Source organism: Chrysemys picta, chromosome 8, assembly GCF_011386835.1.
Source record: "Chrysemys picta bellii isolate R12L10 chromosome 8, ASM1138683v2, whole genome shotgun sequence".
In the NCBI taxonomy this organism is placed as follows: Eukaryota; Metazoa; Chordata; order Testudines; family Emydidae; genus Chrysemys; species Chrysemys picta.
In genome coordinates, this window is record NC_088798.1 from 3,482,756 (window position 1) to 3,497,640 (window position 14,885).

At 43.7% G+C, this 14,885-nt stretch overlaps 1 protein-coding gene across 5 annotated transcripts in view; it reads right to left on the reverse strand.

Annotated features, from left to right (window-relative positions):
- Positions 1-14,885, reverse strand: part of TESK2 (testis associated actin remodelling kinase 2) — a 108,502-nt gene that overhangs the window by 10,910 nt on the left and 82,707 nt on the right. For all 5 annotated transcript variants that reach the window (XM_005303018.5, XM_042845045.2, XM_065553719.1 and 2 more), the window contains 4 exons: positions 12,363-12,445; positions 10,197-10,272; positions 8,417-8,500; positions 5,183-5,269 (listed from right to left, as the gene is read on the reverse strand). In XM_005303018.5, the coding sequence (XP_005303075.1) occupies positions 5,183-5,269; positions 8,417-8,500; positions 10,197-10,272; positions 12,363-12,445 (330 nt within the window). The remainder of the gene's footprint in view (positions 1-5,182; positions 5,270-8,416; positions 8,501-10,196; positions 10,273-12,362; positions 12,446-14,885) is intronic.

Here is a 14,885-nt window from a genome sequence, read left to right on the forward strand (position 1 = left end):
AACCATGAAAATCCAGCAAAAGACTCCAAGGCAGAGGGTGGGTAGTGCAGCACCCATAGGGATGCCCATCTCATAGCACTCCAGTTCCTGTACAAGGTAAGAAACCTCCTCTTCATCTTTGAGCAGTGTCCCTATGGACGCTCCGCATCAGGAGATTCCTGAGCAGTACCTCAGTTACAAAGGAGGGTGCCAAGGAGATGGACTGAGTAGGGACTGTAGAACAGTGTCCCCGAAAGCTGCGTCAGCTCTCGAAGAAGGCACAAGAGCATAGTGGTGGGAAAACATGTGCACCAAAGACCAGGTGGCTGCCCTGCAGATGTCTGAGACGGATATATTTTTCAGTAGGGCTACAGATGTAGATTGAGTCCTGGTGGAACAAGTATGGGGCTGGGGACACAACCCTCCCTCTCCCCACCTGGCTTCATAATTAAGATGCATCCTGCAACCCAACTGGACAGTCTTTGGGTGGAAATCGCCTGTCCTTTCATTCCTTCTAGGTGAATCTCTAAAGGGCCTAGTCCCATCTAGGTAAAAGGCAAGAGCTCTGTTTTCGTCCGGCGTATGGAGGCGGATTTCTTAAAAACGCCAGTATGTGAATCTCCTGATTAATGTGGAAGTCTGAAGAACTTTTAGGTAGGAAGTGAAGGTGTGGGCGAAGTGTCACCTTACCACAAGAGAACACTAGTAGATCAGCCATTAAGGCTCCAAGCTCCCCTCTCTCCTGGCTGAGATGATGGCTGTGAAGAACGAGGTTTTAAGGGACATATGAAGGGATGGGGGAAGGGATGAAAAGTTGTGATGGCAGCTAGATGAACCTTAATGGAGTTCAGCAATGAGCCTTGGTTTTTAAGTTCAGCAGGTAATCCAGAACGTGTGTCAGGACTCGAGCAGAGATATAGACTGCTGGCTGCACCAAGTCTGGAAGCGTTTCCACTTCTGGAGGTAAGTTTGTCTTGTCAAGGGTTTTCTATCATTAAGCAACACTGTTTGTGGCTCTGGGGAGCAGACTTGTTCAAGGCATGGCTACAAGATGACTCTGTGCTATAGAAGTGAAGAGGGGGTGGGTCCCGACTCCTGGACAAGGAGATTCGCTGTCAGGGGAAGGTGGAGAAGAGATTAGACAGACAGACATATGCGAATCAGCTCTGGAAACTATACCATCCTCTTAGCACTGTCATGGTGAAGGCAGGTTACTCATTTTTCTGGTTTCATTTGTTTAGGACCTTGAGCAGGAAAGGCATCAGGGGATAAGCATATAGCAATATGCCAGGTCAAGGGATGACTAGAGCATCTCCAGTCAAGTTGTGGAAACACACTCCCCTTGTTTGCACTGGATGGCATCACAAAAAGAGATTCTCTCTGGATGACCCTAGGTAAGACATCTCTCAGAATACCTTGTTGTTCAGCTCCCACTCATGGTCAATAGGGAAACCCGCCATTGTGTTCTGTGCTCCTGGTAGATAAACTGCTGAGATCCGTATATGGTGTGATAAGCACCAGTTCCATCATTTTAGCAATTCAGTGAATAAAGACTGGAACCTTGCTCCTCATTGTCAGTTGATATAATACATTGCTGCTCTACTGTCCATCAATATTCTGATCAGATGGCCCCAGATGTGGGGTGGGAATGCTGGCAAGTGTAACAAACAGCTCTGAACTCTAATATGTTGATATGAAGGATCTCCACCTGAGGCGATGTAATGCACACTCCCAATGAGGGGTCCATTTGCTCTGAGCTGTGACATTTTGGGAGTGTGCACCCCAGTCTATCAGGGAGGAGTCTGTAGTGATGATCCTTGTGAGCAGAGGCTGAAAAAATGGAACTCCCACAAACACCTTTTTGTGGCCTTTCCACCAATTTAGGGAATTAAGGACCCTCTGAAGTACGGGCACCCACTTGGCTAGACTGTGCTTGTTGGCGACACTGATGCTTCTCAGCCAGGCTTGAAAACACAGAGCGTAGTCTTGCTAAGGGTATCCCAAACATACAGGCTGCTACGTGCTCCAGGACTTGCAGGCTAGCCCTTGCTGTAGTTTGCAGGCTGTATGGTATTGTTGAAACAAGGCTGGACATTGTGACAAATCTGTCTTTGGGCAAGTATGTTCTGGTAGTGGTGGAAAAGCAGAGTGGCACTGATGAAGTCTATTTGATGAGTGGATGTAAGGGTAGACTTTTCTGCATCGAGAAGGAAGCCCAGTAAGTGGAACAGAAATAGGGCCATACTGGCTGTTGTCTGTACCTTGAGAAATGAGCAACCTTTCAGGAGCCATCCAGCCAGGTAGGGAAAGATTATTATTCCTATGTGGAGAAGATGGGCTGCAACAGCCCTTGGGGCAGTGGAAAGGCCAAAGAGTAGGCTATTATACTGGTAGTGGTCCCTGCCAACCATGAAAAGTCACACGCATCTGGAGGAGGAGTGAGTGACAATATGACAATAAAGTATCCTAAAGAGCAAGGGAGACAAACCAATCTCCTAGATCCAGGGAGGGAATTATCACTGCTGGGGTTACCATTCTGAATCACTGAAAGTGAACAAAGGTGTTCACAGAGTCCTGGGGTCCAGAATTGGTCTCCATCCTCCATTTTACCTTGGGACCAGGAAGTACCGAGAACAGAACTCTTTTCTGACAAAGCCCAGTGCAACAGGTTTGATTGCCCTTAGCATTCGGAGGGATTGTACCTCCTGCCTCAAGAGACCCTTGTGAAAAGGGTCCCTGAAGAGGTACGGGGGTGAGGACGGAGGACAGAAAGAAGCTGAACTGGATGAAGTAACCTATAGAACTCATCTCCAGGATCCATCTATCTAAGGTGATGAGCTCCCAAAAAGGTGGAAAATGGGAAAGACAATACCTGTAAGGGTGATGGGGGGATAGGTGCAGCACAGGATCTGCAGTGGGAGAGTTTGTGACCCTTGACCAATGGTCAAAGCAGTTGTTTTCAGGGTTTTGCTGACTGTGAGGTTGCTGCAAAAGACAGCCCTTTCTTCGTGAACCTCGGCTTCTTCCGGGGGGGTTCAGCTGGTCCTATGGGCTGGTACTGGATTTAGTGAGACTGTTGAGGTGTCTGCAATCCATGGTATTTTCTGCTTGTCGCAGGTGCCCAGGTGCCCAAAAAACTCATTAATATTGTCCGGGAGTCTTTAAGAGAACAAAGAGACCAGTCTGTGATGTCACTAAATAAACTGAGGCCCTCGAAGGGAAGGTCCTCAATGGTGTTTTGTACCTCCCGGGGAGGCTAGAGGACTGCAGCCGAAAAGCTCGGCATTTGATTATTGCCGTAGCTACAGACCATGCAGCTGTGTCAGCAACATTGAGAGAGGCCTGGAGGCCTTGACAACCAGGGAGCTGGGCGTGGAGTGAGAGGAAAAAAAACACTCCAAGCTTCTGGGTGGGATGTAGTACTTTTTGTCAGTCCATTTACACACAGGAGGCACAGAAGCTGGAGTTTGCCAAACCGTAGGGACGAACACCGGCAGAGCATGGTTGATGGGAAGGCGATTTTGCCCTGAGGCTACATGAAGGCTGTCGATTAGGAACTGTTGGGGTTCCCGTATCTCCTCCAACAGAACGTGTAAGGCCTTGAAGTCATCAGCACAGGCTAGTTGGGCAGGAATGACAGCTCATCTGGAGAGGAGGAGGATCTGTGGGAAGGTCGTGTTTCTTCTTCCTCAGCTGGCTTTTGCTCCTGTTTAAGACCCTCCTGTGGAGCAGGACCTAAGAGCGTTGGTGGTTGTTCCTGGTGTATCCTCTTGCAAGACAGGACCCTATAGAAATGGACACCATAAGGGGCCCATGGGTTCCAATAAGTCCATTGTAGTGGGGCTTAAGGGAAGGTTGCAGGATCTTAACATTGTCATTCTTATCTCTTGCTGGGAGTTTCCTGCTGCAGGGTTTACCTCAACGGAGGGAGGCTAGAAATGGAGGAACCTTGAATAGACACCTCTGAATCAGATGAGGTGTCAACCCCCATGTCTATCAGAAGGGCAAGTGGTGCTAGTACTGGTGGTCGAGTTGGTACTGGGGCCCAGAGAGGGTCCTGTAACTGCATCGGTACTGGAGGTCAGTAGTTGGTTGGCTAATGAGATGGTACCAGAGAACGTTGTGAGATACCCCGCGGTCTCCGAGTGCTCCATCAAAGGAGTTTTAATCTGCCCTCCCCTTATTTCTTAGGTCTGCTCTAAAACCTGAGCAGGACTTGAGTCTGTCCCAGGCAGCAGAGGAAGCTTGAATGTCTGTTGCTGTGGGGTGGGGGGGAAATCCTATGGCAGGTCTGGCAGGGTTTGAGGCTTGGGGTCATTGTGTAACCCATACTCAAGGCCACAGCTCAAGGCCCAGGGAGGGAAACAGGCCCAGATCAGACAAGTGAAATGGGGAAAGGGAACACACCCCTGTCAAAAAAGCACAAACTGTATTAAATAACTATAAACAAAGAAAATACCAAAGGTTAATAGAGTGGTAGCAAACTGCATAGCTAGGTAAGGACACTGCAACGCTCTGTCTCAAACTGCAGGTGGTTGAGAAGGAACTGGAGTGGCAGCAGGTCCAGCCCCTTCCTACACACCTTCAGACCGGATCACAAGGATCTCTAGGGTGCAGGCATGGACCTGCAGACATTGCTGACAAAATCTCCAATTAAGAGTGCATGGGTGTGCACATCCAGACACGGAACACTCAGAGAGACATTAAAGAAGTATTAAACGGTCACTTTTGAAAATTTGGCCCTTCATCTCTCCGTGCTTTAGTTTTGCTAGCTGTAAAAACAGGAGAGTGGAACCTAAACATCAGTCAATGTCTCTTCAGTGCTTTCAAAATGTAAAGTGCTACCTCACAGCTAAGTATCATTACAGTTTTACGCCAATGGCTGGCTGAAAGCTTATTGTACATTGCTCCACTCCACATAGTCCTCCTTTATAGAAAGACATCAGAGAATTAATTTCTAATAAATCAGCGGGTCTATGCACTATGGTGGCTGGATTCTAAGGGATTCGTTACCCTAGTAATGCTAGTAAAACACAACTGGTTTTGACCACAGCACACACGGGCAGTCTGCTAGAGGTTGCTCCGCAGGCCAGTCCCACTGGCTCAGGAAGCTGAGTGAGCACTAGATTTTTTTTTTAAACTATAGTGCTGGATTTTGGAGGGCACTTGGTTTTGGCTCTTCCCCTTTGAGCAGAGTACTCACATTACAGCAGTTGAAGGTCATCTGGAGGAAGTCAGGGGGACAATCTCCCACCATGTGCTGAAAGGCATCATAATCTAATCCAAAATTCTGCACAAACAGAAAGAACAAAGAGTGTCCTGATGTATATTTCCCCAACCATCTTCATTTCATGGGTTACTACATACAGTTATCAGGAATAACCATTAACACCACCTCTGCAAGCAGCCACAGGGAAATGAGCATTTGTGAGAAAACTTCATGCACTACAATGGGCAGACTGAATTTCCCATGGGGATTATCTGCTAGAAAAGGTTTTCAGGAGAATGATTTGACTTCAAAGCCATCATTCTTCCTGAACCGGGTCATAATTCATTACCTTCTAGTTCCAGATTTCTGCACAATTCCAATGTGTATCTATTGTTTTAGTTTACAGCTATTCAAAGCAGGACAGAATTATGAAGGGACCCAGGTGTGACACACTTTGCATGTATGATCACCACTTTTACAAGACTATGATAAATTTTGTACAAAGTATGCCTTGTGAGGTATCATTTGAAAACGCATAACCTACTGAACATTATTGTTCTGATACAATTAGTGTAGCAGCATTGTATGTAAAGTTATGAGATTTTATGCTATATCATTGCTGTAACATGTTCCAAGGTTCGAAAAGCATCTCAAACCAGTTCCTCGGAGACAGAAGGCTAGTCAGCACCTCAGACAGGTGTCAGCATAATCAAATAGACTATTGCGTGGGAAAATGGCCATTCTTTGGCAGGAAGAATGGTATGAATGAGAAATTGACATTTTGGCAATGAAACAGCTGGGGGCTCCTGTGTGACAGACTGGCTATCACCTATACCCCAGCTGGAGGTAATCCTCAAAGAGGAGAGAAAGGTATAAGAATAGAGGACACTCAACACACATCACCATTCCTCTCTGCTCATGGAAGCAACAACGATCGAAGAAACTGAACTGGGGGAGGGGTCCTGGCTGGGAGGCTTTCTTTCAGTCAGTGAAGACTGCAAAAAGCATGAGGTGAGAACAGCCTTTGCTTTGAATACACTTAGCTTGATAAATTAGTTATTAGTTTGCATTTTATCTTTTATTTTCTTTGTAACTAATACTGACTTTTATGCCTCATTACCTGTAATCACTTAAAATCTCTCTTTCTGTAGTTAGTAAACTTGTTTTATTGTTTTATCTAAACCAGTGTTTGGATTGAAGTGTTTGGGAACCTCCATTTGGTATAACAAGATTTGTGCATATCCTCTTCTATTATTGAAATGACAGACTTTCTATGAGCTTGTACTGCACAGAAGGAAAGAGTGAGGCACTACAACATGCACATTTCTGGGGAGAAGTCTGGGAATGGGAATTTACTGGTGTCATCCTGTAATGTAATTCATGAATGGCTAGCTAGAACACTCATACAATTCAGCTGGGAGTGATTTTGCATGCTAGAGGCTGTGTGAGCGCAGGCCCAGGAGTGGTTGTTCTCACAGTAAAGCTGTGTAAAAGACACCCCAGATTGGAGATTTGAGGGGCCACAGCTGTCCATCTGTCCAGATTGTACCCAAGGGAATGTCACACCATGTTCCGTTTGTTTTATTTGGGACTGGTTGAATGGTTTCAATCAATATTAAAATGAGACTTAACAGATCCCTCAACACCCAATGAAAACTCTAGGGATTCAGAAGACTGCCCTTTGACAGTGCTCTGAACACATGCTGCTGACTGATCAGTGTCTGTTACTGTCAGGAAAAGAAGACAGGAAGAAAGGGGGAGAGGGAGAATGGAAGTTGTGGGCAGAGGATAGAGAGGAAATAAACGGAAAGGTAAGAAGGGATAGAGAAGGAGGAAAAAAGCAGCAGCAGCAAGGGCAATAGGACATGGAAACCAGATATTAGAAAGAAAAGGGAGGGAAGTGAACAGTAAAACATAACAGGCCATAAAACAAAGTGCAGAAAAAGAAGAACAGGAAGCCTCTAGAGACAGGGAAAGTCTGGAGGGGGGACACCATGCAGGTAGAGTGAATGAGAGACAGAAACAACTGCCAAAACCTGAAAGCTGATCAGGGAAGGGGAATTCACTACGTTTAAAATGTTTTGAATCATGTCTATAGGTTTAAAAAGTTACGGTTATTGGCTTGGTCCAGTTCCAGTGAGGCAAGATATAAAATTAAAAGCACTACTTTTCAGAGTTAGTCCTACCTTTGAGAGCTTTGCAGTACATGTTATTCTTCAAGGTGATTTTATGGCACATGCTGCTATGCCATTGATCACATCAGTGGAGAGAACAGTACACAGTTCGTAGACTAATACAAAGGAGATTTTCACATGCAATGTTGTTCATGTGGTTCTGGGAGCTCTATTCTGTATTATTACAATGTTTTCCCATCATTAGTTCAAACTGTGTAAATGAATTGCATAGTTAGTCTGTGATGAAACCGGAAACTTTAGATTTTCATCACAGCCAACTGATGAAGTGGTCAACTTTGCAAAATTTTGCACTGGGACTAGCAGCAAAATCATCAGATCCCTCAAGGTGTCCCCTTCTGAAGGGAGACAGAAGAAAGGAAAACACTTGCTTCACAATATCTTAAATCCTGAGTGGTTATCAATTTTTTGAACTGGAGAAGGGGGAGGGAATTTCACATCAGCCCAAAGTAGACGACCAAAAACTACTCAACAGATGGGGCCTGATCTAAACCAACTGAAGTCAATGGGAGCATTTGCACGGACTTCAAAAGGATTCTGGATCAGGTTCATGGTGCTTAATACAGTATAAACTAAAATAGGGCTGGGTCAAAATGTGTACCATGGCCACTTGTTTAATAAAGAGGAATGGCCCACAGAGAATGCTGGTCCCAGCATGCAGCATTCCATATTGATCCATAATGGAGCGCTGCTTGCTGAAACTAGCAGACCCTTCAAGCTGCCCCTCTGTATTAAACAGGAAGGTGGCTGCAATCTGTTCCATGTTATGCCAATTAGATGCAGCTCTTGGGTTTCTGGCAAGTTTCCAATGCAATCTTCAGTTGGAGGAGGTTGAGTAACCCTGTGCTAAAAATGTGGTCTCAGGGCCATTCTCTGCAAGCAGCTCTGCCAAAGGACAGATGCTTTGTCAGAGACCCCCTTAACGGTAACAGCCATTCATCATGCCTTCGGCAGCCACGCTGCAATTATTAATGACCAAACATCACTCATGAGCATTCCCCACCTCCCACAGGCCTTATACATGCTCACCACTTACCTCTGTGCGAGGGAGATAGTCAGGATCTGCCTGTATCCTGGCTATAATCTCACAGAGAATTATACCGTAGGAGAACACATCCGCCTGAGAGAGAGGAAAAAATAACCACACGGCTTAATTATGAACACTCAGCCTTCTTATCTGCCACTAGGTTTCTCCTGACCACAGGGTGATTTTGAAAGGCTGTCCAGAGCAGCCATCCACCCCCAGAGCCCCACGACGAATAACGGTCAGTAACATTTCCCGCATTTTCATTTAGTGGAAACATGTTCACAGTGCAGTTCTAATAAAATTCCTGCACTGGAGTGTTACATTTGACTTCAGACACTGCTGCGCTGGCAGTGTAAAGACAAATGAAATCCTGCTCCCCCCCTTTCCCGATGCAGTGTTCAGTCACAAGACAGACTCATTTATTACTTGCTCTCAGGGAGTCAGAGTTTCACAGATTCTTGCCATCTGGCATTTGCCCAAGTTATTAAACTTGAGCAAATATTAAAGCCAGTTCTACAGAGCAGTAGCAGGGCATCCCCCTCAGGGATCCAGGCATACTTATGTGACACTTAGCCCTGCCCTGGTCTACAATACAAATGTATGTCGGTATAACTACATCGCTCAGGGGTGTGGAAATCCACATTGCTGAGTGACATAACTATGCCGACCTAACCCCTGGCTTCTGCTCTCGACACAGCTACCGCCTCTCAGGGAGGTGGAGTACCTCTGCTGATGGAGCAGGTCTCCTGTTTGCGTAGGGAGGGTCTTCACTAAGCGCTCCAGTGGCGCAGCTGCATTGGTGGGAAAGCTAACTTACAACTGCTTCTCCTTTAGACCTTTATGCCCCAAGGAAATCGGGTAAAGTGACATTCTTAGGCTACGTTGACACTACCACTTGTCAGCAAAATTCATGTCACTCAGGGGTGTGAATATTCCACACCCCTCAGTGATGTAAGTTACAGCGACGTAACTGCACATGTGCTATGTTGGTGGGAGAACTTCTCCCACCAACATAGCTTTGGCTGCTCACTGAGATGGTTTTTTAAGACGGGAGAGCTCTTTCCTGTATCAGTACAGCTGCACCACTGCAGCGCGGTATGTGTAGACATGACCTAAATTAGAAATGAAGTGCCCAAACACAAGTTAAATAGCTGGAATTTTGATAATGCTTTGATGTGCTAATTCTGTGCAGCTGCTTCAGTTCTGCAAACTCAAGGTGGAGGACACAAGACACACTGGTGTTGAATGCTGGCAGAGTGTGGACTTTACCACAGAGAGTGGCACTCACGGGAGGGAGATCAGCTAACAGCTAGCAAGAGTCTCTGGGATGCCAAGTGGATAAAGCTGCATTAAGCAGAGCTTGACTGAAAATATTGTTTTCTAGGTCCGTCACCTCTTCTCCACTGCTCTCCTTTGACAGAGCCATTTCTCAATGCCTCAAAAGAAGGGAACGTAAAAGCGTTTTCCCTAGCAGTTTTATCTGGGCATATCAAATGTAGAAATTCTACCCTAAAATGTGGATCTATTATTTTTCAATTCAAAAATAATTGCAGAAGTCCACAAGGACCACTTAATTCTATCTAGGTTTCTACTGAGCTATAGTCAGAATCGGTCCCCTCGCGTCAAGTGTAGAAAACATTCTTTCTTCAGAATCCTTTATGACAAACTCTGCTAAGGAAAAGTGCAGTAAGGCACAGTGGCAGGACAATTTTAAAGCTCATGATATTCCCAAACCTCCAAGGCTGCACCGAAAAGAAACAGCCAATATCCACGCCTCAAACATACCCACCTTTTCATTATAAGGCTCATCTCTGAGAACTTCAGGTGCCATCCAGAAGGGTGAGCCTACCACTGGAAGCTTCTCACTTTCCACATTCAAGACGGGTGGGGGAGGCAGAGAGAGAGAGAGAATTACTCAGCAAATACAAGGTTAAAACATTTTATGAGCAGCTTTCAGCATAGAAAAGGCAGTGTGAGTGGTTTCCATATAATTCATTTTGGATTCTACTCTTTTGTACATGGAAAGGATCTGAGAGTCCAGGGAAGGTATATGAAGGAGCAGGCTGTTGCAATTTGCTGAAACAAGTTTTATTTATTTCATTTTCTGTAAGCCCCTCCATAGCTCTAAACGCTATAGCCATAAGTCTTTGGATACCCTCAGCATCCAAGCTGTTAGAGTAGGTCCCTTGACCTATGCTGGGGCTCACAGAGATCTTTATTTTCAAGTACATTTTTAAGGAGGGAAAGACGTTTTCCTTGTGTTAGAGAGCTCTCCAATCACATGTGAGCAGTTTTGGAAGGTATTCCTCCTGGGAAGTCTTATCCCTGACAACGTGATGATAAACTGTCAAGATTCAGAAAGATTCTGCTCACCAGTCAGAAAGAAGTCAGTCTGGTCTGAGGCCCACACAATAAATAGAAACAAAAACCTTGAAAGGTGACTCGCAAATTTTATTAAAATTTTTCAAAAATTCACTAAGTAAGGTTATCTGGCGAATTCCCCACTGAGCCAAACCTAAGAGAAGCAGTCAATACAGAGATGATTTGTATTAATCTGATCTACAATATCTCCATACATTTGGAAACTGCAGTCTTGTTCATGAACACATACAGCAGCAGTGCAAGCTTGCTGCAACGTTGATTTTCAAGGACCACCTCTAAAAACGGAGCCTCTGAGATTAGTGGTATCTACATTCTATGACACAGTCCCTTGAGTCCGAGGGCATAGCGGTCAGCAAATTGGACATTACATGGCTGCACTTTTCAAATTTGAAAACTAAAGTTTGAATTAAAAATGAATAATGCAGTCAATACAGTAGCTCTTGTGTTATTTATTTTGATACGAAGTTGCATTTATTTTAGGCTGTTCCTACATTCTTGGTTTCCAGTGTATCTCAAAAATGTGTGCTGAAAATGCATCACTGTACTACCAACTTTGTAAGAGAAAGACAAGCTGGAAGTTTTGGTGACTTGGTAATAGACTGCTCAGGCTTTTGGCACCCGAAGGAATTGGAGATTGTGAGGGATTGAGAAATAAATTCAGCAGGAACATCCTGTATTTATCAATAGTAGAAAAAGTTAATGTTTCAGAGTCAGCATCCCATTGAGATGAATGGGGAGCTTCACAACTCCCTGAGCTATCATTTTAGATGGTTTGCAGTCTCAGTAAAACAATACTGTATTGTTCATGTTCCTGATGTTTTCCTGACAGTCATATAGGCTAGAAGCTATTTTAATTAGAACTTAGATTCTGAGGCATAATTTTTTGACAAATTCCATGACCCCAGAATGCTGAATACACAGGACTATATACAGATAGGGCGAATAGCTTAATCAAATCCCTGGCTTCTATACTGGATGGGTAAAAAAAAAACAGCCAGCTGCCAATTGTGATGGTGTTTTGTGAGATTCAGTCACTTGTTCATTCCTCAAATGGATGGAGATCATCATCTCATTCCACAATAGACCCATCAGACAGTAGTACCTCTTACAACCCTGAATTTCAACTACTAGACCAGAGGTGAAAGAGGCCTGTACTTTAATGTTTTTGAACACTGGCTGTGAAACCAAGAAGCAGCTAATTAAAAATATGTGGAATCACTAAAGCGAGGATTCAGTATAAATCACCCAGATTCAGAATAATAGACAGTTCTTCACAAAAATCAATCAATCTAACTTGCTTTGGAGACCTATTGAAATGCCTGGTCGAGCTCTCTGATCATTGGAGCATTGAAAGAAACAGTGCCACTCTCAAAGTCTATAGCTGACAGTGATAATTAAGAGCTTGGAGTGGTTGCCCATCTCCATTTAGCTTGTAGCTCCAGACTGAAATCAGAGGTTGTTTTCTGTGAGTTACAGCAAAGTGTAACAACCCTCAGGCATTCAGCTCCATAGATCATATAACTGCAGCACACTCCTACTCTTCATCTGGATTAGTACTGAAGAATCCACATACCTGCAATCAGGGATTTTCTCAGCTAAACCAAAGTCTCCCACCACTGCCGAGTAACCGTTCTCATCATGCTTTATTAAACAGTTCTGAATTTAAAGAGAAAAGGAGGAAAGTTTAAAATATTGTCTGGGTTTGAAATTCCATACTGTTTTCAAATTTGGAGCAAGATTTTTAAAGCTTGTTTTAAAGATATTCATTTATGGGAGACTTTTGTTTGTACCCAACGACACACAAACACCAAAGTCAGGCATGTGCCTGTCAAAGATTCAGTTGATGCAACCAGTTTTATATTTTGTTAATAATCCACTCAAATTTGCTGAGGCAACAGAAAACCAGAGGCAGCAATTATCTAGGCTTCAGGAAGAGCTAAAATGATTTCGTCCCTGTACTGGTAAAACCTGAAATAAACACTGCTCAACAAGACTGAGATTCTCTATGGGGTATGAACACAGTACACCAATTAGTAGGATTTACAGTACATGAGGAAAAGCATGACCTTTAAATATGTTCATACTGTAATTTTGCTACATTAACCATTTACAAAATTGTATTTTAAAGGTACTTGTTGATTTACACTAACAGTTTCCGGTAGAAAATAAGCTACAGGAAACTGAATGTGCTGCTAAGTCTCAAATCAAGTCAAATACATAGTCCCACTGCACATTTAAAGGATGTAGTTGGTAGGAAATAGCTAATCAGAGACTTAGCATCTTTTCCTTTCTAAGGCCCCCATTCAGCAAAACATTTAAGCATGTGCTTAGCTGACTCAGGACCCGTAGCATCGGTGCACAGGCAGTGTTTTGGGGGCGAAAATGAATGAGAGGATCAGTGCAAGATATCGTCGTTCTCCTCACTGAAAGAATTGGCAGCTGGTTTCTGTTTTTCCTGGGTTTCTTTGACCTCCTCATTTTGCCCCGCTCCCTGCAGAAGAATTCATTCCACTTCTGCATTCCTTTCTCTGTGCCGCCCACAGAAAGATACACTGGGCAGTGATAGCTAGCAATGCCTCTGCAGACTTCCCCAGGGTGGCACCCTACAATATCAGCCAGCATCAGGAAATTCAGTTTGCTAGCTTTATAGTGCTTGGATGCACAAAAACTCCTCACCAATCCCCACCGGGTTAGCTTGTCGGAGTGAAGCAACTGCTGAGGATAGTGATGCTCTTGTCTGAAGGATCAAGTCCAGGTCACCATTGATTACATATCCAGAGCTGACTCTAGTCCAGCCCATAAAGTAAATACGTTTTTCCTCCTTCTGATTAAAAGGTTAAGTATGCTGCATGCATACTTGCGAAAATGCTGAACGGTACCTTAGATTCCTAGTTCCAAAGTCCTATTTGTTTAATGTGACTAAACTATAATAAATAAAGTTCACTTTGGGATTCATAAATTTTTTACAAGGGTAAGTGAACCACACTGACCCGAAGTGCACTTCAGTGTCTCAGTTATGGCCTTTGTTATCTCCTATCAAAGAACACATTCATTCAGCTTGCCAATGTTTAAGCATTTGTTCATTGTAAAATGCATTTAAATCCTAGAGGGATAAAACATTTCTCAACTCTTACTGTAAAGGTTCAAACTGAGGTGGCATTTCATTGTATTCTGTACAGAAATAAGCATGTGCCGACACTAGAAAGTTCACCAGTACAATTCTTTCCCATGGTAGATGCAGTGAAATGTCATGTTTTAAATTTTATTAAATATTCAAAGATCAAATTTCAAAAAGAAGGTCAGGTTTAAAAAAAAAAAGTCATTCTATAAATTCCAACAAGTCTTCTAACCCCTTCAATTATTCATATTAATGGAATTTTTAAAATCTAGTTTTTACTTCTTGCCATTAATACTGTTTTTTTTTTTCTTTTTGTATTTCACTCAATTTGGTCAGCAAGAATGGATTAATTTGTTTCACCTTCTGGCTTTCATGCACTAGCACAATGCTCCAAAGTTTGGTTTACAAACACTGCAGGGAACATGTCATCCAAATAAAAACCGTTTTCATTGGAATTAAAAATATATGGAAACATTTCTACTGGGTTTAGGTTTTGCAAAACCTTATTTTTACAAAAAGCAACAGTGGGCCTATGCCAACATGACAGAGTGATCTTGTAATTCCTCAATGCCCTGGTCACAACCTGTCCCTATGCCAGCAATAGATACCAACTCTCAGTCTAAAGAAATTACTTAATGAAGATGTATGGCATTTTTATCAACCGCAGCTCCCAAGTGCAACATTAAACTATTGCCAATTAATAATCCACATGTGTAATACATAATCTGATAAATGTAACAGCATAGCTCCCAGATGATGTTTGCTTACAGCTGTAAACTCAATGATATGTGGGAGAATCTGCGAAACTTGCAAACTGGGTTCTCTGAGGCAAAGGGCGGCTTGAGTGGGCCTTTTAAGAAGGCCACACTATGCCACACTAGCAGCACCTCTCAGCTCTGTGTTTGATAGTTTTGCCAGTGAGCTCTTACATAATCCCAGAAGACAGCGGGAGCAGCCTGAGGCCTCAGATTTTACCTA